Source organism: Galeopterus variegatus, unplaced genomic scaffold, assembly GCF_000696425.1.
Source record: "Galeopterus variegatus unplaced genomic scaffold, G_variegatus-3.0.2 Scaffold3061, whole genome shotgun sequence".
In the NCBI taxonomy this organism is placed as follows: Eukaryota; Metazoa; Chordata; class Mammalia; order Dermoptera; family Cynocephalidae; genus Galeopterus; species Galeopterus variegatus.
Window position 1 is genome coordinate 33,738 of NW_007729172.1, and position 23,906 is coordinate 57,643.

Here is a 23,906-nt window from a genome sequence, read left to right on the forward strand (position 1 = left end):
AAGATGAGCTACTTATACTGTAGGTTCATGTCTAGACTCTTGTAAATTGTGACAGAAATATTTCCCATATCTGTTTCAGCTGCTTTTTAGAATAGCTAGTATCCCAGCCTTCTGCCGGGTCCTTATAGAAGTATATGAACTAAGTCTAATGCTTCTCCTCTCTGTATATTCCTGTACCTAATAATCACCAAACTCTCAAAGGTCCTTAATCTATGTTCATAATGAGCATCATTTGGTTTTATTCATTTTAACCATTTTCTTACCTGATTCGGGCCCCTAAAGTGAATGAACAGGGACTTTCTACCAGAAGTCTTTCCCCGAGTTTTCTGAGGAAATTTGTGAAGATCTCTGGATTAGTCCTTGATTTGGCATGACTGATTAAGAAAGCAGCTGCTTATTAAGAAGCAAAGCTTGGGGTAGAACAATTTAATTAGTTTCTTTCTGTTGCACCTTTAGTGGAAGCCACAGCTTGAATATATGGAGCTCTTTATTTAGTTTTAAATGAAACGTTTTTGCAAAGGGAGGCTCTTGACATATACACCAAAGACTTAACTGAAAATAAGTCTGTTGAAAATATAAAATATTCATCCAGTGTAATAAAGAATTAACAAAAACTATACATTGGAGGAATGATAAATTTCTTAATGGTGAATTGTTTGAGTGCTTTTTAAATGTATAGTTAAATTAACAATTCATAAAATGGATAATGTTGAATGATATAAGTATATTTTATGACAAATTTAACAAACATTTTTGAAATAAATGCTCATTATATACACTGAATTCTAACCAAAGTAAATGAGCAGCCCATGCCCATCCACTGCTCCAGGACCATCAGGGAGCATACAAAAGCCTTCATGGCAAACCGTCTTCACATTTAAGATTATGCTCTCCACTCTCTTCTGATTACTGGTCCCATTTTCTTCAATTATCTGTCCACCTGGCTTCCAGATCCCTATTTGCTTTAATCTTAGAAAAACATTTTCCCCTTTACATCTCACTTAGCAAGTTATAATGTTTACTTTATGTACAAAACTTATTTTTATGTATTATTTGGTTATTATTAATCCTGGGCTAAAAGGCCACAAATTAAATTTTTTAATACCCAATAAACACATGTTCAATTAAAAAGAAAAGACAATTGAGCAGTAAAGTTAATAGAGTCTCACAGAGAAAAAATTGAAATATCAATATTTTTACCAAAGTACACACACCAAAAAAAAAAAAAAAAGAATAAAAGAATTCATTATAGACATATGAATTCTGTTGGAAGGGGCCCTGTGGGAGACTGATTCTTATTATGATATCCTAGTTAGAAGGGAATGGAGTGGAGCTGCTGCTACTGCAGTCAATGACTTGGGTTTTCTCTAGTGAATTGGCTTCAATAGGTGACTTTATTTCTCCACATTAGGAAGCTGGAAATGTGTATTGATTCATTTCCTTTTCATTTCAGGATCATCTCTATCGAAATGCTGTATTTGCTGGATATGAACAAATGCTTTAGTGTCTTTTTTTGATCTGAATGTTCCTATAGAGTTAAGAGCCAAATAAAGTTCAGCTCATTGAGACAGAAAACATACTTTGTGTATATATTAATATTAATATTCCTTCCACTAACCTTATCATTAAAACCTGAAGCTCTTTTATTAAAATGTCTTTTTTTTTAGAAGCTAAAAAGCCATGTGGGGGTTTTGGTCCAAGGTTATGTGTGATTGCAGAATTTTTTTTTTTTAAGTTAGGTAGTAATTTAAGCAGTAACAGTGATATGTTTTTATTTCTAAGACTGTGTTATTCTTAAGATTTTAATTTTTTAAAAAATGTTCTGCTATACAATTAGTTTTTTTTATGTAATCAGTTTTCATTTGGTGATTGCAGGTAATGTTCTACTATGATTTTTGTCTTGTTTCTTAGAAACTAACTAGTTCTCATCTTATAGATGAGGAAATTAAAGCAAACAGAAATCAGATGATTTATCTTAAATTGAATTAACAGTAATATTATTAAAAGAATACTTTTGTTATAGTACTTGAAATTCCCTCTTAATGTTAAATTCTAAGACTCAGATAATTGGAGGGATGGGGACAGTGGGCAGCTGGCCAGTACAGATCCCTGTAGACTTAGATAATTTTGAATGTCAAAATTTTAAAATGTCTTCTTAAATTTATAATGTAGAGATATTTAAGATGTTTTTTTCTTTTATTTTAAATGCTAATATAAAATTCATGACCAATACGAGGGTTCTTCACAAAGTTCATAGAAAGACTTGTATCATTTTTCATTTCCATTTTTTCATGAACTTTTTGCAGTACCCTCATAGATGTTAAAAAGGTGAAGAAACACACAAAAAGTTTGAAATTCTTATAGTTTCATTGTATTCTTACATTTGTGATAAATTTTTAAAATTATTAAAAAATACAAGTATATACTCTTTAAAATTAAAAATAAATACCTAGGTTTGTCATGAGATAGCAATTTATAGTCATTATTTCTCTATTGTATTCTTACATTTGTGATAAATTTTTAAAATTATTAAAAAATACAAGTATATACTCCTTAAAATTAAAAATAAATACCTAGGTTTGTCATGAGATAGCAATTTATAGTCATTATTTCTCTTACCAGGTTGAAGAAATATGGATACCAACACGAAACTAGTCATCAGCATTATTTGTACCAGCTTTTTCACCTTTCAGCTTCTTTTCCACTTTGTAAGTTACTGGCTTTCAGCAAAAATTTCTCCAGGTTTTAATAGTCTCAGCTTCAAAAAGAAGATTGAATGGAACTCAAGGTAAAGCATATGGAAATGTAATAGGCTAAATATAAAAACAAAAACAAACAAAAAAGAAACTAGTTTTATGAAATAAAATTATTTAAAATATTTTTTAAACGTCTTTCATTTAGAACCTAACAAAATCTAAGGCCAATTTTTTTTCTTTGACCTTAGGAATAAAAGGAAAGATAAGTGAATAGATCTCATACTAGTATAAGAAAATTTTAAGATTTTTTATATGGAAAGATGTTAGCAAAATTTTATTTAACTTTATGGGCAATTGTGTGAAGATTAAATTGACTTCAGCTGACTGTGGAAGTGTACTGTTTTGCATTCTTCTCTGAGCCAAATTGTTTTGCCAGCATCCACTTTTATAACTCAGACTGTGAATTTAATAAGACTTTAGTTGTTTTCTTTTTCACTTTACACTGACAGGTTCATACATGCTACAGTTATTTTCATACAGAAAGAGAGAATTATTTTTCCACATACTTTTGAAAAATAACAGGTATGACTCGTCTTAAGATTAGCACAAAAATATTATTCAAATGCATTGTACTAGAGATATGGTGATTTTATTATTTATTTATTTTTTTAAAGATGACTGGTAAGGGGATCTTAACCCTTAACTTGGTGTTGTCAGCACCACGCTCTTCCAAGTGAGCAAACCAGCCATCCCTATATAGGGATCCAAACCCTTGGCCTTGGTGTTATCAGCACCACACTCTCCCAAGTGAGCCATGGGCCGGCCCTGCAAGATATGGTGATTTTAAAAAACTCGTTCTAACATATGAAGACAAATGGAATGGTGGGAAAGAAAAGGTGGGAACGTACATACTCTGATTAGATTTTGATCAATTTTCACTTCCTTTTCACCATGGTTAGGATAGGTGAAGGCATTTGAATCTTGGGTAGATGCAAGCCAAAGAAATAGGAGGGTACAGATGAAAATGAAGTGATGAAATTGAAAAATATTTTGTGTTATTCAGTCTTATCACTGTCATTCTATGATGTGGGAAATTAACCATTGGGAAAATGATTTCCTACTTGAAGAAGGAACCTGGGATTACATAAAATTCATTTATCTATTCTAATAGTGACTTCTCTTTCTTTCTCTTAAATTTATTCCTGCTTCCCACTCCTGCTTGGTTTACATGGGACTTAAGCTGTGAGGTAGAGAGTGCAAAGAAGGGAAAAAAAGGCTATTTTTTTTTTTTTTTTTTTTTTTTTTTTTTTTTTTTTTAGCAAAGGGCATATATACTTCTTAAAATTCAGCCTCCAGTCTTGAAACTTATGGATCAATACAGCACACATAATTCTTCCTAGTAATCAGGAATCTCTGAACAATGGGTGGTCTAACCTATCCAGCAGAAAAAGGACAGGAAGAAAAAAAATTACTTGAAAATGCTTACTTGAGAGATAACAGCTTAATTCTAAGTGAGAAATTGTTGTACTTAATTGCTTTTTTTGAAAATACATGCACTTACAGGTGTTACTTATATCTTATAATTTAAAAAAATATTCTTATTTATATCCAGTTGCTTACCTATGGCAATGAAAGTCCTGTTGTATTGAAATACAACTAATTTTTAAATCTACTTCTCCAAAATTTAACTCTCCTTGTCTGTTTGAGATAGCTGGCTGTATGATTATTTAGATGGAGTGTTTTACTTGATATCAAGGAATTTTTATTTTTATCCTGCTATGCTCAAGTAGAATACAGATGTGCTTGGAATGAAAATTCCAGACCCGTAAACCAGATAAATTGTGTTAATTATTCACTTTAAAATGATCCTTTGTAATTACAAAGGATTCTTTGTCAGTGCTTTTAAATTAGTGAGGCTCTTGAACATTTGAAATATGACTTGATTTAGCATGATGTATCTATTTAGGGACACATCATCTATTGGATCAAGTTAATTGATTTTTCAAGTTACAATGAAATTTTTTTAATATTAAGCTCAATATTGGTTGATATATTTCACTTATTTTTAAAGACTTGGGGTCATGTTTTAGAGAGAAACTCATTGCATACCAGTAATTTCAAGAGAGAAAACTTTACTATTCCGTTTAACTTTTATTCTAGTGAAGAGAAAAACTCATTACGTGTAAAATTCTCAACAAAGGTGTAAGAAATCTGAAACTGTTGGGTAAAAAACTTTATTGTATGGATAAATACACAGTGTCCTGTATAAAGTTCTTTAAGTAGCATATCATTGTGTTTGGGTATTGGTTGAGTCTTAAATTATTAGCAAGATATGTTCATAGAAACCAATTTCTTCTAAACCTTATTTTCTTCTTTAAAAGAATACTTGATCTGGGTCTTCTGAACATCTTGCTTTCACTTGGGTGTTTCTTTTCTTTTTCTTTTTTCTTTTTTATCATAACTCATGGTTTAATGCAAATAAGAAATGCTCCCAGAGAACAATACAAACTTTGTTTAGACTCTCAGAGAATAACCATGGTAAAAAAAAAACAAAACGGGTAAGCCCCTGGAACAGGACAAAATTCATGCTGAGATTTTGAAGCAAGGAAAAGAAACTTTGCTTGGGTGTTTGCATAACATTCTCTTTAATATTTGATCATCGAGGGACTAAAACTTGATCCCTTTTTTCTTTGATTTTATATATTGTTAAAATAATCTTTAACATAAAAGGCAAACTTGGGTTTTTTAAAATGGATTTTCTGTATACATTTATCAATTTTTCTGTTTAGAAGTGCTTTGATAATAATAAAGACGTTTAATAGCTGCCCTTGCTTTCTCACAGACTTGTTACAAGAATCAAGTGCAATAATGCATGTAAATGTACATTTGAAACAAATTTCCAAGATAATAAATCTTTCTATCATGATTTATTTGAATTTTTTTAAGAATGTAGAGTTGGTTAAGGCCAGTAGATTTGGAAATCATTCCCAGCTGATTGGAGCAGGAAACTCAGCCTGCAGTAATGCTGTTGGGTATGGAGCTGGGAGCAGGATACAGGGTAGTGGCCTTAGCAGTTGCCATCTGTCTGCAGGATACTTGTCAGCTGCATCATGATGTATGCTTCTGCTTTAGAACTTTTAACCAAGAAGTGATTCACCAGTTTTTGAGCAAGAAATTGTAGATTTTAGCATTCTACTTGTCATTCGTTCCAAAGTAAAGTTGTGGACCTTGGATTTTTAAATGGCAGTTTTATATTATACTTTTGGATGTACTCTACTCCTATATTTAAATATTTCGAGTTCTAACTTGTTCAGAATATTAAGTAGCTTACCAGGATGAGTTAAAATTTATTGCAGAGTCTAAAATCTTTGTGTGTATCTTGTTTTATTTCAGGGTAGCATCTACATGCCATTCCCTGGTGGTTGTGGGTTTTGGCCTGTACCTTTTCTTTTTTGATGAGGCTACTATAATTGATCCACTTTGGTAAGCTGTTTCTTTCTATGATAGTCAATTTGATTTGTGTTTTGATATTAATTATTAATAAGAACCTTTCTTACTTTAAAACAGAAAGCTTATTGATGGTATATACTTTATTAAAATGCTTGTGTTCAGACTTATTTCAACAAAATGCATTAAAATTATTTATTTTAGATTTGAATACAGATAAGGGTCAGTTTACCTTAGTATCATAATTGTTATCTGAAACAAGGAGAATATGATGATGATGTAAACATTTATACTATTAAACATTATGCTGTTAGTAAAACCAAATTATTGTTAGCACAGTTCTGAGCAAAAACGAGTCATTATTGTGATCAGATAGTCAACTTGGATAATGTCTACTTAACACTTTGTATTCAAATTAATATTTGATCTGTCATTTAATGTCAAAGAAATGAAGTGAGAATTATAGATGGACATGTGAGAGGAATTTAATACCACATGAAAAGATTTGAAGCACTAATAATAACTATGTTTGGTAATAAGATAATTTGTAAGATGGTTCTTTTTGAAAAATTTAAATATGATTTCAGTGGCAGAAGTTTTGCAAACAGCATTTCCTGGCATTATCTGAGAAGGCCAAGTTCTGTTTAGTTTGAGAGAGGAGGTGTGTTTTGAGAAAGCATTGCATTGGGATGTGGTAGTTGTGGGCTCTGGGGAATGTAGGGCAATTTAACCAGGTCTTTTGGCCACTACTATTTGATTGCAAGTATGCTGTTTTTTATTCATAAAAATGAAATTATACCAATGTTGATAAATTTTTATTGGGAAGATATTTTCAAAGTGAATCAATTTAGCAAACTTAATTTCTTGACCAGATTTTTGTATAGTCTAAACAATTTCTATCTTTTAGAGAAATTTTTATTTTTATTTTACATACATGATTGTCAGCAGAGTCAGTTCTTTTGCTAAGTAAATTTTATAGTGGAGATTTGATTCATTGGTCAGTTTTTGCCTTTGCCTTATCAAACTTTAATCTAATATAATTTTTGATATTTTTGCATTTTCTTTTATGTCATGATTTATTCCAAGTCCTATTTTTCTGGGTCATATTTGCAGATCAAAATTTGTAAAGAGGAATGACTTCTGCTAAGTCTTTCCATTTGTAGTTTAGCTGTTGTCAGTTTTATTTTGCATTAATTTCAGGAGTACTTCGTATTATAAATCAGATAAACGACTGATAATTTGCATTTGTTTTTTGGAAGAGCATTAATAGGTCAAAAGAGTAGCATCTTGAAATGTGTAAGGGTCAAAACAGCAGATTTAAACTGTCCTGATCATTTCCTAATTGTGTGATAATAGGCAAATCCCTATAGTCCTCAGTAGAATGATGATAATAATACTTGTACTATATTGCCTCAAAATTAGAAGTGGGCTAGATGATTTCTTGAGGTATTTGAGCCTCTGATTCAGAATAAGGAATCGGAAAAAAAATCAGCATCTGGAATTCCATTTGAGTCCTTTTGCACACAAATCATATGAAACCGCATTTGTAAAAATCTTGTTATCTTTTGGAAAAATTACTTTATTAGAATTTTTAGCTAATATATATAAGAAACTATGATTAGTCATGCAGTTAGAAGTACTATCATAGCTAACACAATACGTTGTGCATTGATAGGTTTAGAATAGGATCCAGAATTACTAGTGAGACACTCCTTAGGGGACTTAGTACTTTGGAGTGTGAACTGTAGTGGGCCCTTAGGAATCCTCCAAGTCCATTGTAATTGCCACTGGTAGAATGGATGATGCCTTTCCAATTAAAAAAAAAACAAACCTTATGCCATGCCCCTGGATTTGGAGATTTTGGGAATAGTTCCACAAAATTAGGTTCAGAAAATGCACTGGGTTCTCTTAGCTACCCTCAGGAGGTCTGTTCCTGTTATTGGGGACCTCAAAATGAATTAGCATTAGGTGCTTTAGCGATATGAGCCGAGTGTGAATTCCAAGAGTTGGTTTATTCTCAAGGAAATTTTGGAGACTGGCTTGGGCCTAGAGTAAACCTCATGGCGGGTGTGAACTACATAGATCTCTTAATTAAAACAATTCATCTTGGACAGGAAGGCTACCAGATTTCCTTAGTGGCTGTGGGTTCAGGTTATCCTGGAAACAGCATGTCTGCTAGCACCAGTATCACAGGATATATCACAGTTCTGCTAAACAGTTATTGCATTTTACAATTTCTATTTGAAATGTCAGTTTACCATTTGAGAATCTATAAAAAGCATTTTCATTATATTTATATCTCAGTAGAAAAAAAGTAGCTGTCACCTATAACCCATGAGCTAAAAAAAAAAAAAAATGAAACTTTTTTTTTTTTTAATATTTATAGGGGTGATCCATCACTTGTGAAAATGAATATTGCTATTACTTCAGGCTACCTCATTTCTGGTATGTGATATGTTGTTCATTGTCTATTTCTTTTAAAATTATCCAAAGAATATGAAATTATACAAAGAATACGTAGTATATGCTTTTGGTTTATTCATTTGAAAAGTATCTTTTAGGACCCATACAGAAGAAGAAATACCTGCGATGATGGTAGAGCATGAAACTTTTTTTTTGTTGTTGTTATTGGCTTTCTGATTCTCTCTGAAGATCAGAGTTGCAGAGTGGGGCTGCAAACAACTGAGGCCTGGACATTTTTTATTAGCTATGGTCCCTCTCTGACCTAAAGAGTCTCTCAGGTATAATTACTGTGAAACTAATGTAGGTTAAGCCTCAGGGTTCTCCACTTGTAAGGGCCCTTGACATATGTTCCAACAGTCATGGTTTTGTATTGTTTTGGTAAAATTTGCAAAAGTAAGCTATTTTAGCTTTAACCTGTTAAGGTTGTGGACTCTTTCTACTCCACATTCCTGTCTGTCATATTTTCCCTGATGTTGGATGGAGTTGGAGTAGCCTTTTTTACTCTGAGGCAAAGAGGAAGTTAAGTTGAGGCTATGTCCTGTTACAATTTGAAAAGACATTTTTTAAAAAATTTATTTTTTATTAGCACATTCATTGTTATAAATCATACTTACTCTTTATGTCCCTTATTCAATCTCTCTCCTACTCCCTCTCCCTTGAAAAGACATTTTGGATCATCTTAATAAAACAGGAAAGAAAGAACAGATTTTTGATTTGAACTTTTATATAGAAAACTCTATTATGTAATTTTTAAACTTACTAAATAACTGAAAGAAAATCCAAATAAAATCAATGAAATATGAAACAAAAGTGACAAACATAAGTGATGAACTCAATAGAAAATTTTCTGCCATCAAGAAGTGAATTATAACAAAAAAATATATACCAAAACATAGTCATTCAATTAGAGGAAGAGAGAAAATTTTGAATAGAAATAATGAAAAGGCTGTTGGAATATCTGATAGCCCAATTAAAAGAAGAGTGAACCATGTGAACACATTAGAAAAAGATTTGTTTATTTGACACAAAATGATGTCATTGACAAGGATAACACAATAAGTTAATAAATGTCAATTCAGAGTATAGTCTTTCCTCAGGAAGTCTTGTATGAAAGAAACTTGATCAAGGTTTTCCCAAATAAGATAATAATCCAAAAAAACTTACAAACAAGAGTTGTAAGTGGAAACAAACTTTTCTAAACCAAGCTGTATGCAAAGTGAATTCTATTTTATTCTCTTTATAAAACATATTGCAAAATCATTGTCATATAAGTAGGTGACCAAAGAGCATACAGCCAAAATATGTAAGGAAAATAAATATATTTAGGGCGGTTTATCAGACAGGTAATTACTAATAATGTTGTATTTCTTGATTTTCTGATTTGTAGTATTTGTTTTCTCTTTAAAACCTTTAATTTGATTATTAATTTTCTCTTTCTAAATATTTGTATCTAGTTTTGTATTAGAAATTTTTGTTTTTATAAAAGAAGGTTCCCACATTATATAAGCTGTAACCCCCTAAAGCCTGAATCATCCCCTGGTCTCCATTTATGATAGCCATTTGTTTCCATGTTTTCATTTCATGTTTACCAATTAGTAAAGAAAATAGTTGTGTTAACATTTTGAGCAATTTCTAATTTGCTAAATTAAACTATTTTCTAAATCATGATCTTTCTATTCATGACTCTTTAAAGAAAACTTGATGTCTTGATCTCTCTCTTTGTCTTTTTAATAGTCATAGTTCTTGATGGTTTTACTTTTTTGAATTAATATTTAATTACATCCTCTGATTTTTTAAAATATTTTTTGTTGAGTTTGTGTTATAAATGAGTTAGTCATTTTGTACCTTTTCTACCTTATTTTGGAGGAGCCACAGTAGAATGAATGATACAGGTATGCAGGAGCAGATGCTTTATGATAACGTGAGTAATTGGACTAGCTGAGGTATGAACAAAGTGCTCTAAGTGGACAAAGGGCTCAGAGTGGAGAGTGACAAATTATTGGGTGAAAGTTAAATACATTTGCAAAACAATGCAGCTTTCTTCCTATGTAATATCTTTTTTTCTTCTTACAGATTTGTTGATTCTCATTTTGTATTGGAAAATGATCGGTGACAAATTTTATATAATTCACCATTGTGTGTCACTGTATGCCTACTACCTTATACTGGTGAGTGCCAGGATTTACAGTAAGATAACAAGCAAACAAGATTAGGAATAGTGACTGAAAGGTGAACATAAATCTAGACATACAATTCTCAAATTATAAAGATCATCTCCGAATGTATCCAGGGATTGTTGTTATGATATCTTGTTTATTAACTAAGATAATAACTTTACATGTGTGTCTGTATTAGTGTGTCTATTTGTATTCATAAACTTTGAGACAGGCAGATGACCATAAGTCCTTGGATTTTCACTTAAAAACTTTAGAATATTTGTCTATTTAGTTGAATTTATGATTTAATAGCCAGAGGTATGTATAGATTCTTGTATAACTAACTAAAATATTTATTTTCTTTAATTCCATGTACAATTACATGTACATGCATAATTACATTTAAGTAGGCTGGAACACTAGGGGAATCTTGCTAAGAGACTTCATCAGAATTCCAATACTGAGGTTAATAGAGGATTCTTGCAACAAATCTCAGGCAGTAAAGTATATTAAATTCCATTATCTAAAATTATTTTTCTGCACATACATTTGAAACTAGCAACTTTATATCCCTTGCATGTTTGTTAGGTTTCTTACAACCAATTATATTTTCAATGTAAAGATACCAACAAGCTCAAGATAGATATTTGTAAATAATAGATAGATGTAAGTAACAGGGAATTACACATAACATGAAACTTATGTCTATGCCCATGGAAGTATGTGTCATACACGATGCTATCTGCCATGGGTGTATTGGATTAAATGCTTGAAAAGTCATTGACATATTGATGTACAGGATCAGAAAATATAGAAGCAAGACTACTGAAGCATTAAACTTAAAATTTTGTTTTACATATTGAATCATTGTATACAACAAAGCAACCCTGGTGATCTTGTGTCAGAAAGAAAGGAACCTATTAAAAAAGTAATGGGGTTGTGTCAAAAGGACACAGGATCCAACATGAAGGCTCTCCTTTTGGTTATAATTGTGACATTTTGATCATTAATTAGAGTAATGATTGTGGTTGGTTGAAACTCACTGACTTGTGTGTTCTTAATGATATTAAAATAAGAAGGCAGGGCAGTTCTTGCTTGAGGTCTCAAGTGGGTGCTGTTAGATGGCAGTTGGGACTGGAGTCATCTAAGGACTCAAGTGGGGTGGATATCTACTGGACTTGTTCATGTGGCTGGCAGTTGCTGCTGGTTCTTTGCTGGGAGCTCAGTGGGAGTTGTCAATTAGAATATCTGTATGTGGCCCCATCATGTCTCTAGGGTTTCTCACAGCCTGGCAACTGTATTCTGAATGTGAGCATTTCAAGGATGATTGTTCCAAGAGACCCAGAAAAAACTGCAAGGCTTCTTATGACCTAGCTTCTGATGACTCAGAACGTTAATTCCATTGCATTTTATTGGTCAAGTGAGTTGCTAAGAGCAGGCCAGGTTCAAGGGGAGGGAAATAAGGCTTCACCTCTCAATATGAGGAACACTATGCACATACAGGGAGGGAAGGCGTTGATGGTGGCCATTTTCGGAGACTGTACACTTCTTAATCTGTCAGTGTTAGATAACCATGTTAAATAACAAGAACCATGTCTTCTTGCTGTGATGGATAGAATTTAACTCTCATACCTCTGTTTGCCTTCTCTTTTCCACACAATGTAGTTAAAGTAATGCTAGTTGTCTCTCATTTCCTTTTAAAACTACAAATACTTTTATTTCTGGTTCCATAGCATCTTTTCTATAGCATAAATTTTAAAGTGAAGGTGTTAGTGCTCCTGTCCTTTCTTCTACTTCTGTAACACCCAGTTTGCTTTGCAGTTACTGTCATTTGTACTTGTGCTTTTGAATTGACGAGATATAAAAATATTTACCTCTGTTCTGTAGTCATATTAAGTTTCTTTATATCCAGTTGATCCTGCATATAGAAAGTCAATAAAGTGTTTATTATGATTATACTAAAATTGTTCACTGCAGGACCAGGATTACATTTGCCTGTCTAATTTTTTCTTGGAGTTTCTAATTGCGTTCCTTTTTTTATTGCATTATTTGCCTTTACCACATATCTGAGTTATTTCCTATTCTCAAGGATGATATCACATCTCTGCAACCATCTTTTCCCAGATTCTTGCCTTTAGAGCTTGCCATTCTCCTGCTGCAATCTGAAGAGATTGCTCTCTGGGTCTGCTGCCCAATGTCCTGGGGCTCCCTGTCTGTCTTCTCCTGGGTTGGATTCGCTGTTTCCTGGATGCAATGTCCTTAACTTTGTCGGTTTACTCACTTATTTTATCACAGCATATCCTCAAATAATATTCTAAAAAAGGGTGTGAAGGAGGTAAACTCTTAGTCTTTTTGCAAGTACTGAAAATGTTTTTATTCTCAGACTAACTGGCTTTATCATTATCTCTATTGGTGGCACATGGATGTATAATAATGTTTATCAAATTACCCATTGTTGTGTGTGTATATTTCATTATTTTATGTAACTTTGAGTGAACATCCTTATATCTTCCTATTTGTGCACATGAATAATTATTTTCAAAGAATAATTTTGTAGAAGTGGAATTCCTGGGCAAATTGTATGTACATTTTACGGATATTGATATATTCTGCTAAAATTCTCTTCAGAAAGGTGGCTTGGCACCCTCAGAAAGGTGTATCTGTATGTGATTTAACCACTTAATGTGAAGAGATTATCATTTGTAAATGGTTCTTTCACCAAGTGGGTGATTGGTTTTTGTTGTTTGTTTTGTTTTTGTTTTTGTTTTGTGAATACTGGCAGTTAATAGGGCTCAGGAACTTTGAAAGGCATTAGCCAGAAGGGTCTTTACCTGAGAAATGTGGAAATGGTACCTGGAAAGAAGACAGACATGTCCTGTCTTTAAATATTAGAAAAGTTATCATCATATGAAAAAGAGATTTGTCTTTTTTGGATTGCCAGGATCAGAAGTAGGACAGGCAGGTGGAAGTTAGAGAGAGTGTGGTATAGTTCTGGAACTTTCGAATAGCAATCCCAAGACTTATACTGCTCTCCATGGAGCTGTTCAGGCATAGACTAAGGGGCAAATTGGAAGAGCTTTTGGAGACTTGTCTAAAATATCTGTGGGTAATAGAACTCAGTAATTTTCAGAGTCCATTTCAATGCATTGGATCAATAAAACAGTTTACCCTTAGAAGTATTCATTTTCCTTTTCAACGTGGATGTTTTCCTGTAACAATTAGAGAGTAATATTACTTTTTGAGGGGTGATTTGTTCACATAATGTATCTTTTATAGTAAAAATAGCAGTAATGAACCTACCTTTCAATCCTTCCTAATTGTGATGCTGATCAGTCTTATCATTCATTCTCCATGATCATTCAGGCCTGACCCTTAGGCCTGTGTAGTTACCCCTGTATCAGTAACTAGAGATGAAGGATTTTATCTAAGCAGAAAGGAAGAGGTTCTTTTAGATCTTGTCTTTCAACTTATTTTATCTTCTTTATGTTAAGAAAAATTGCCTGGTTTAATTTCACTTTTAACTAAAAAATTTTTTTTCTTTTTTTGAGTGCCTTTTCTGTTTCAGTATTTTTCCTCATTGCTCTCAGTATACTTCTTATTTTATTCTCACATCAATCCTCCTATAAATATGGTATTATGCCCATTTAACAAATGGAGAAACTAAAATTCAGGTCAGCTTTGCCCAAGGTTGCCAAAATATCTAGGATTCAAATCCTCGCCTCCATACCACCAGCCTTTGATCATTAACTATCCCTCCTCCTAAACTTAATTGCTTAATTATCATAATGAATGACACAAATAGATTAAGTTTTTGAAAGATTTATAATAGTCAGTTAGCCAATAAATATTTATGGAAATTCTACTATCAGCAATAGAATATAGTGGTGGTATCAAAAGGCATTCTTAAACACTTTTATCTACCAGTTAATTTTAACTCTCATTCCTTTGTTTTATAAAGGATGATGATGGTGATGGTGGTAATGGCAGCCATACAGTCCTAACAAACAGTCCCATTAAAAGTATTAACCCTATTTTATAGAGTTCTTGGAAGAGGGTCAGAGAAATTCAATAATAGCCACAAAGTCACACAGCTAGTAAGGACAGAGCTATAACCCTGGTTTATCTTTCTTTTAGACTACATCCGATTACTCCTTAGTTTGCTAGTGTGCTCACTAATCACCTGCTTCTAGATGTTTTTCTTCTGATACGTAGCTGGTACATAGCCCTCAAATTTCCCTACCTCTTTTACTTGCCAGTAAGTAATTCTAGTAAGTACATTCTCTTTTACCTGCCTTGCTTGACTAATCTAAATTGTAACAAAGTTTGGAGATTAAACTTCAGACATTTTTTTCTCATAACAAATTTAATGATCTTTAATTCTGTTCTGATTTCTTTACAAAATTGAAATCTATATATTTTCCTTCTCTTTTGGAATGGAATGCCCTTTTAGAATGGAATGCTCTTTTAGTCCTTTTGCCCACTCAGAAATAAGCCTGAAGGACTCTTAAGATTTTGACTTTAGAGGCGATGTGCTTGTTTAATGCTGTTGAGCAGTCAAGGTCCAAGCCAGGAAACATGGGCCAGGTACTGGGGTAGGCTTAATGGATTCAATAGTGAGTGAGGCACAGGGAATATGGATACTTATAAGGGGCTCTGACAGACAGGTGGAGAGCTCTGTGTAGACACTTGGCTCAGCTTACATTCAAGGTGGAATGTAGCAGGTCCCACCTTGATAAAGCTCTGGGATCTGGTGGAAGTCTTTGTAAACCTTCACTAACCACAGTTTCAGAAAAGTAGCGAGTTAGCTCCTAAGGGCTTAAAGATCTTTAGTTATCTCTAGGCTAGGACAACAGTTCTCTCACTTTAATATACATTACAATCATCTGGAGAGCCTGTTAAAACACAGATTGCTGGTCCCATCCCCAGGGTTTCCTATTCACTGTGTCCAGCATGGGGCCCTAGAATATGCATACCTAGCAAGTTCCCAGGTTGTCACCTCTCACAGAGTGATGGAGATGCAAAAGATTACTTGAGCCCATTCAGAGCAATGAGAAGCCCAAAGGGACTGCACCAAGGGAAAACTCCTTCAAGAGAGGAGAGCCCAGGCACAGCCCCAAGTCAGTTTTTGCCTCAGTTTTTATTGTAAAGACAAGAAAGTTACAGAAGAAAAACAGATGGTTAATCAATCACAGTGAAAACATAAACAAACTGGCTATGTAACAATCTTCATTAAAGCATGTGTAACTTAAAATAGTTCAAACAATTTACCATTAAAAGGAGTCATAAAACTAAGCTATGTGATGTCCCAAAAGAAACAATGAGATAACCACCAAAGCGCCTAACTCCCTAAGAAACTCAAAGAAACAGCTTAGGGTGAGATGAGGAACGTCTCCCAAACACTAACTAGCAGAATATCCTTGAAGATTTTACCTCACATTCTTTCCCATCATTTAGGTTTAGCTGAACTAAGGGCATCTGCCCCCAGAGCACCCATTTTTCACTGTTTCAATTCTCTTACCTACATCAAAGGCTTTAGTCCTGTGAAAGTTTTCTGGTCTTTCTTAATCTTAGCATGCCTACATGTTTTCCTAAAGGGTTGGGCTTTGGCCCCTAAACTAAGCACTTTTGTCCTCTAAACTACAGGCTTTGGCCTTCTATGCTAAGGACTTTGGTCTTCTAAACTACACGTGTTTTATTTCTATCTCATTAATATCTTCTTAGTCAGTATCCTTCACACCAGGTAATTCTGATGTTGCTGGTCTGGAAACCACACATAGAGAACTGCTGTGCTAGAAATCAGAAAACTAACCATTCTCTTTGGGAAGAGGAGAGAAATTAAGAGAAGGGCTAGGATGTTATGACTGATTTTTTACAAATTCTAAAGAAAGTTTCCTCAAGGTGTGGAGAATTTGCACTTTATCCAAAGTTGTTTAAATGAAAACAGCATATCAAATGTCCTGTGTTTACTAGTAACTTTTTTTAACATTTAAAGAATATCATAAAGTCAGGTTTTATTTGAGTTTAATTTTGTATTTTGCTTAATAATTACTTTTTGTGTGTGTGTGTGTGTGTGTGTGTGGCTGACTGGTATGGGCATCCAAACTCATGACCTAGGTATTAATAGTTACTTTAATTCTATACCGGTATGAAAGGAGTTGGAACAAATAATCTTTTAAACTCTCAAAACATGTCTTACACATAGTATATTTCATGAATTTATTTTTTTGTATTTTTAAAGTAATATTAACTAGAATGAAATTTTTAGAATTGTTTTTGAAAGTTTAAGACTCAGGCTATTGCTACTGTATTTTTTAAATACTTTACATGACTTTGGGGTGTGTACTTTAAAATATTTTAGAAGTCATAAAAATGAAACAAATTTTGGAATTGGACCACATTTTTGGAAAAACTATTTATTTGAAGGATACAGTAAATAATTTAGCAGGGATTTTGGCTGACCTCAGGAAGACATTAACTCATAATATTTTGCAGAAGTCTGGTCTGTCATATTCTCTAAACACTGGACATAGTTACGTAGAATGCCATAGACTTAAAACAACCAAAAGAAGATGAAAATTGTTAGGAAAAATAGATTGGAGAAAGAGCCATCTTTAATTAAGGGGCAAAAGGCAATGTTATGAATGAGAAAATTTATCCTTAAAAAAGAAGAGTGAATGTTTATTACATACACGAATTAATTATAGGAAGGGATTATATTAATAAAAATATTTCTAAGATTTTGTCTGATTCAAATAAAATCTCACGAAAATAACTTTTTTTACACCCCCAAGAGTCATGTTCTAGTTGTATACATTTTCATAGAAGTTCTCCTTTGCTCTAATTCACTGCAGAGCTTAACTATGGAGGAAGAGAAAAGCAGAACATTTCAGCTTTCTTATTTAACATGGAGGATCTACAGCTAAACACAATTACTTGGTCCTCTAACCTATTCTTAATTCAAATATTCCAACCAATTCTTTTGGAAAAACTCACCTAAACTTTGGATAAGTCACCAAAACTTTTTTTTTTTAAAGGATACAAAATATTCAGGAACTTGAATTGTGACTGGCAATTTGTTTCCTATTACCTTTAAAATATTTCTTTATGCTGGATGAATTAGAGAGGTCAGACATTTGTTCTTTTCTCATCCCTTTGTTTCCTAGCTGCAAATGTGATTTCTATTATGTATTAAAATGAACTTAAAATAAAACAAAGATGGGAGTGGCCTGCCCAAGACTGTCCTGGTTTTACCACTTCACCACTGAAAACCCTGCATCCCTGGAAATTTATTCCCATGATGCAAAAAAATCGAGGCAACCATGATTTGCAGTTCCCAACAATGAATGATGCAACTCAAGTGTTTTGCAATCATGAGCAATAACAGTCCATCTTTGATTTTGCCCATTGGGTTAACTGTTGTGATTTCTATTGAGACAGTGTTAGTTTAATCTACAGCAATAAATACTGTGTATTTTCTAAGACCTCTATGAAACTGTCCTAAAGGCTGCAGGCAGTTCAGAGAAGTATTATTAGAAAAGGAAACAGAAAGAGTAAAAATATTCCACTGTATCATGGGACAGAAGGAAACATTTCATTATTTTCTATTTGATCTAGGTAATAACTTTAATTAGTCCTATTGTATTTACATTCTCCTTTTAATAAGTATTATGTTTATTATCTTAAAAACATACAATAATATAGCCTAATACATTTAAATATCCTTAAAGAGGCAGAAGAAAACATAAAAATATTTTTTCACAAGTTTTTTTTAATTAGTCCTACTATTAATTACTGCTAATTCCCACTGTTAATTAGTCCTATTGTTGTTTTGTTTAAATAAAAGCACTATTGCAGCAGAAAAGTAAATAGATTAGTCTTGAAAACCTAATTCTTGTAATCCAGCTCTAAATTTTAAATTCCTAAGATAATTCTCATTGATAAGTACCCCAAATCTCCTAATCAAATGTTTATCTTTTTTTTTTTTTAATGCTGCATATTGTTCCTTTTTGGATGGCAGTGTGGTCTAACCAGTAGAAAAGCAGTTTCCAGAGTTCTGTGTATATCTCATGTATTGGGGTGGGTAGGACTATTTCTTTTGGCGTGTTATTACAATTCTGATTTAATTGGAAGTGCTGGAGTGACTTCATTTACCTGGTGCAATTTTTAAAGTATATTGAATAAAATTCTTGAAATGCATACTTCTGATTTTCTCTCTGATGTTTAACTCTGCTGTACCTTTCACATTTTTTAATTGGTGGAATGTGCTAGGTCTTGTTTAAATTTAGAAAGTTCACAAAGGTGTGTGTTTTAGCTGTAGTATCTTCTGACTGACAAACATTTTTCTGGTCAAATATGAAGAACAAGATTTGGCGTGTGTTGTTAAATTCAGCAAATATGCATCTGCTCACAGACTTATATATTGTTATTTCGGATAAGTATACTTTTGACATTTTTAAGGTGCTTCTACTTAATAATAGATATAAAGAAGAGTTTCTGTTAGATTTTGATTGTTATAAAATTCCTCAGCTTCTGAAACTCACACTACTTTATGGTCATTCTTTCTATAGTAATTTGAGAGTAACTGTTACTAACGGTTATTTTCAGAGTTCATTAGTTCAGTGTGAAACAATTGCTTAAAACCTGTTTTCATGAGTGATTATGTACATAAGTGAACATAAGTGTACAGTATACTATCTTTTAAAAATACTATAGAATTCTAAGGATATTTTTAAATTTTCATAAAGAAAATCAGTTAAGCAGTAAAAGATAGAAAACTTCTTGGTTTGTTTTGATGTTGATTGTTATATTATGCTGAGAAACTTTTGAATATTTCTTCAGTATTTGGAAATTTTGATAAGAATGTTATCCCTGACATTGTGTTTTGTGTTTATCATCCAGAAAGAAGGAGTGCTGGCGTACATTGGAAATTTTCGCCTGCTTGCAGAGCTTTCCAGCCCTTTTGTGAATCAGCGGTAGGTGACTGGGTACCATTAATTATTTTACATGTGTGTGTGTATTTTTTCTTTCTTTGGCAGCTGGCCTGTATAGCAGTCTAAATTCTTGACTTGGGTTGTGCTGTTTATTTTTAGTTGGAGGAATTTTTTCCCCAAGACCCTAAGTCTACTGTATAGAAAATGACATAAGAATTTTTATCATCATTGCACCAATGAGGAAAGTGAGCCTTGGAAAGTTTAAAATAATTTATCCAGTGTTCCCTAGCTTGTAAGTTGGGTGCTAGCTTTTGAACCCTGCTCTCTTTGCAGTAGGATGATACCTTATACCTGGTTCCAGGACATTCTTTCACCCTCCATGATATATATACTGCAAGAGAACTGTGTACTTCGAGCCTTAGAATTTAGTGGGGTTCTTCATGTAAAAGAACAAACACCACTCTGGCTAATCTTGGGTCCAGTTCACATTCCTGACACTAACTTCCTCCTGTCCCCAAATTATTTTTTTTAATTAATTTATTTTTTAATTGACACATTGATTGTACATATTTATTTGGTACAGAGTTATATTTCAGTACACGTATACAGTGTGTGATGGTCAAATCAGGGTAATTAGTATATTTGTCACTGTGAACATTTATCATTCCTTTGGTGAGGATGTCCTGTTTCCTTGTTTTTTCATGTTTTCCACATTGATATCTGACCATCTGGTTGAATAGTCACTTCTGATTTTCTGGAGTAGTGCTTGAAGGGAAAGAATCTTTCCTGTAGATATGTTCTGTAGTGTCAGATGGTTGGGGTGTTTTAGGTTTGGTTCTGGGTAAGCACACTAGTGTAGTCTCTGTGTGATTTCTTCAACTTTATTCAATGTTGAAGTTGACTGTGAGTGCTTTTGTGGCCTAGACGCTGGGGTACTCCACAGCTCCCTGCTGAAATGGGCAATGCTGGATGGGGTTGCTGGGGCTGCAGGTGGGATCTTGAGCCCCTGGGAGATGTGCTAGTGTGCTGAATGATTCCTCAGCTGAAGAGGGTGACCCTGGATGGGGTTGTTGGAGTTGCAGTCAGGATTTCATGGTCCCAGAATAGGTGCTATGGCAATTGGCTTTCCTCTGCTAAAGTGGGCAGGGTTGCTGGGGAAATGGGCCAGATTGTGGACCCATGGTAGAAGCACTGGGGCACTCTGTAGTTCCTCAGCTGGAGTGGTCAATCCTCGCAGGAGGTTGCTGGATTCTGTGGCCAGGATCTCAAACTCCCATGGAAGGTGCTGGGGCATTCTGTGGCTTTTTAGCTGGAATATGTGATACTGGGCAGGGTTTCTGGGATTGAGGATGAGATCTTGGGCCATTGGAAGAAGTGTTGGGGTGTTCTGGTCCTCAGCTGGAGTGGGCAACTGTGGGCAGGCTTACCAGAGCCACAGCCAGGATCCTGGATCCCCAGGAGAGATTCTGGGGTGCTCCGAAGCTCCGAAGCTTGATTGGGCAACCCTGGGATGTATCATTATGGCTGCACCCAGGACCTTTGAGACTCCCAAGAGAGATACTGAGGCACTCTGAACCTCCTAAGATGAAGTGGGTGACTCTGAGTGGGGTTGCTGTGGCTGTGGGTGGGACCCTGCATCCCAGCAGACATGCTGGGGTGCTCTTCAGCTTTTCAGCTGATGTGGACAACCCTGGGTGAGGTTGCTGGGGCTGTGGGTGGGGCCCTGCACCCCCAAGAGAAGTGCCAGGGTGCTCTGTGGCTCCTCAGCTAAAATGGGTGAGCTTGGCCAAAGTTGCTGGGGCTGTAGGTGGGATCTTGTGACCCAGTAGAGGAGCTGCAGGCTCCACAGCTGGAGTGGGTGACTCTGGTTGAGGTCACTGGAGCTGTGGGTGGAACTCTGTGCCCTTGGGAGAGGTGCATGGGTGCTCCACTGAAGGCAGCAGGGCTGGCAATGGTGGCATGAGGCCCTGATTGGTCAGCTCTCAGGCTCTGGAAAGTGTGAGCATTGGCTCCCTTTGTCTTGGGTGTGGCCTTCCCACTATGCTGGACCTCCTGTTCCTAGAGGTTCAGGGCACTGCATAGGTTTAGATACTAGAGTCATGGTGTGATGAGGAGGCCTTAGGGATGTGGAGATGCCAGGGCTGTTGGGCCTCAGGGCAGAACGCAATCTGGTGTTGGCTCCAATCCCAAAATGGTGACGTACTGTGTCAGCTTGGGTACCAGGGGATGGGGGGGGGGGGGCCCAGCCTGAATTCCACCTCTGGAATAATGCTGTTGTGTGGCTCCAAGCAGCTCCCTATACTGGGCTTACAGCCTGCAAGGACTGTGTGGCTCTCTTGTAGCTAGGATTGCAAGTATCCATAGAGAATGTGTAGAGTTTTGGGGTTTTTTCACTTAGGTTTTCTCCATAGTAAGGAGTCTCTCCTGGCTCTGAGCTGATCCTGGTCGGGCACCTCCCTTGTCTTTCTATGCTGCCATCCCAAGTTTTTGAGCCTCAGGACATCTTCCTCACTGTTACTGAATTCCAGTGTTTTCTCCTAGACACTCTGTTCAATGTGTGATTACCTATTTCTTGTTTTGGACTTTGTGTCAAAGGCGAGAGCAGGGTGTCTCTAGTCAGCCGTCTTGAACCTGTCCCCTGTCCTCAAATTCTTTTATCAACATTAGTCTCTCATTAAAAAAAAACTTTTTTATTTTATTTATTTTTATAATTAGACTATTTTTATTTCAAATGCAATATAAGTAAACTAACAATGTATAATAGTGTTAAGTATTTTCACATTGTTGTGCAGCAGATCTCTAGAACTTTTTCATCTTGCAAAACTGAAACTCTATACCCATTAAACACTAATTCCCTCATCCAAAGCCCTTGACATCTACCTTTCTGCTTTCTGTTTTTATGCTTTAACTACTTTAGATACTTCATATGAATGGAATCATACAGTTTTTGCATTTCTGTTACTGGCTTATTTTGCTTAGCATAATGTCCTCGGTGTTCATCATGTTGTAGCATGTGACAGGATGTCCTTCTTTTAAAGGCTGCATAATATTCTGTATGTATATACCACATTTTCTTTATCCATTCATCCATCCGTGGATGTTTAGGTTGCTTCCACCCCTTGGCTTTTGTGAATAGTGCTGTAATGAATATGAGTGTACAAATATCTCTTCAAGATCCTGCTTTGAATTATTTTGGAAATGTAGAAGTGGGATTGCTGGATCATATGGTAGTCCTATTTTTGAGGAACCTCTACACTGTTTTCCATGATGACTGCACCTTTTTATAGTCTCACCAACAGTGCACAAGGGTTCTAATTTCTCTGCATCTTCACCAATACTTGTTATTTTCTGTTCTTTTGATAGTGGTCATCCTAATGGGTGTGAGGTGATATCTGATTGTGGTTTTGATTTGTGTTTTTTGTGATTCATGATGTTGAGCATCTTTTCTGGCCATTTGTATATCTTCTTTGAAGTATTGCCTATTCAAGTCCTTTGGCCATTTTTTAAATAAGGTTATTTGATTTTTTGTTGTTTTTAAGTTGTAGTAGTTCCTTATGTATTCTGAATATTAACTCTTAATCAGATATATGATTTTCAAATATTTTCTTCCATTCCATAGGTTGCCTTTTTACTCTGTTGATTGTTTCTTTTCATACGCAGAAGTTTTTAAGGTTGATGTAGTCCCATTTGTCTATTTTTGCTGTTGATGTCTGCTTTTGGTTTCATATCCAGGAAGTCATTGCCAAATCCAGTGTCCTGAACATTTTACCCTAAACAGTACTTTCTTGTAGGAGTTTTATAGTTTCATCTCCCATTTAGATCTTTAACCCATTTTGAGTTAATTTTTCTATGTGGTGTAAGGTAAGGGTCCAGCTTCATTCTTTCGTATGTTGGATGTACACTTTTCCCAGTACCATTTGTTGAAGAGACTATACTTTCCACATTGCGTAGTCTTGGCACCCTTGTCAAAAATCATTTGGCCATATATGCAAGGGTTTATTTCTGGGCTCTGAATTATGTACCATATCTGTCTTTATGTTAGTACCACACCATCTTGATTATTGTTGCTTCATAGTATGTTTTGAAATCAGGTTGTGTCAGGCCTCCAACTTTGTTATTCTTTCTCAGGATTGTCTTGGCTAATTTGGATACCTTGAGATTCTGTGTGAACTTTAGGATTTTTTTTTCTATTTCTGCAAAAATGTTATAAAGAT

At 34.6% G+C, this 23,906-nt stretch overlaps 1 protein-coding gene across 1 annotated transcript in view; it reads left to right on the forward strand.

The window, feature by feature from the left end:
* Positions 1-2,628: 2,628 nt before the first annotated feature.
* Positions 2,629-23,906, forward strand: part of LOC103599697 (transmembrane protein 56-like) — a 45,102-nt gene continuing 23,824 nt past the window's right edge. The window contains exons 1-5 of the mRNA XM_008583842.1: positions 2,629-2,788; positions 6,090-6,179; positions 8,530-8,588; positions 10,680-10,774; positions 19,661-19,734. Of these exons, the coding sequence (XP_008582064.1) occupies positions 2,634-2,788; positions 6,090-6,179; positions 8,530-8,588; positions 10,680-10,774; positions 19,661-19,734 (473 nt within the window). The 5' untranslated portion in view covers positions 2,629-2,633. The remainder of the gene's footprint in view (positions 2,789-6,089; positions 6,180-8,529; positions 8,589-10,679; positions 10,775-19,660; positions 19,735-23,906) is intronic.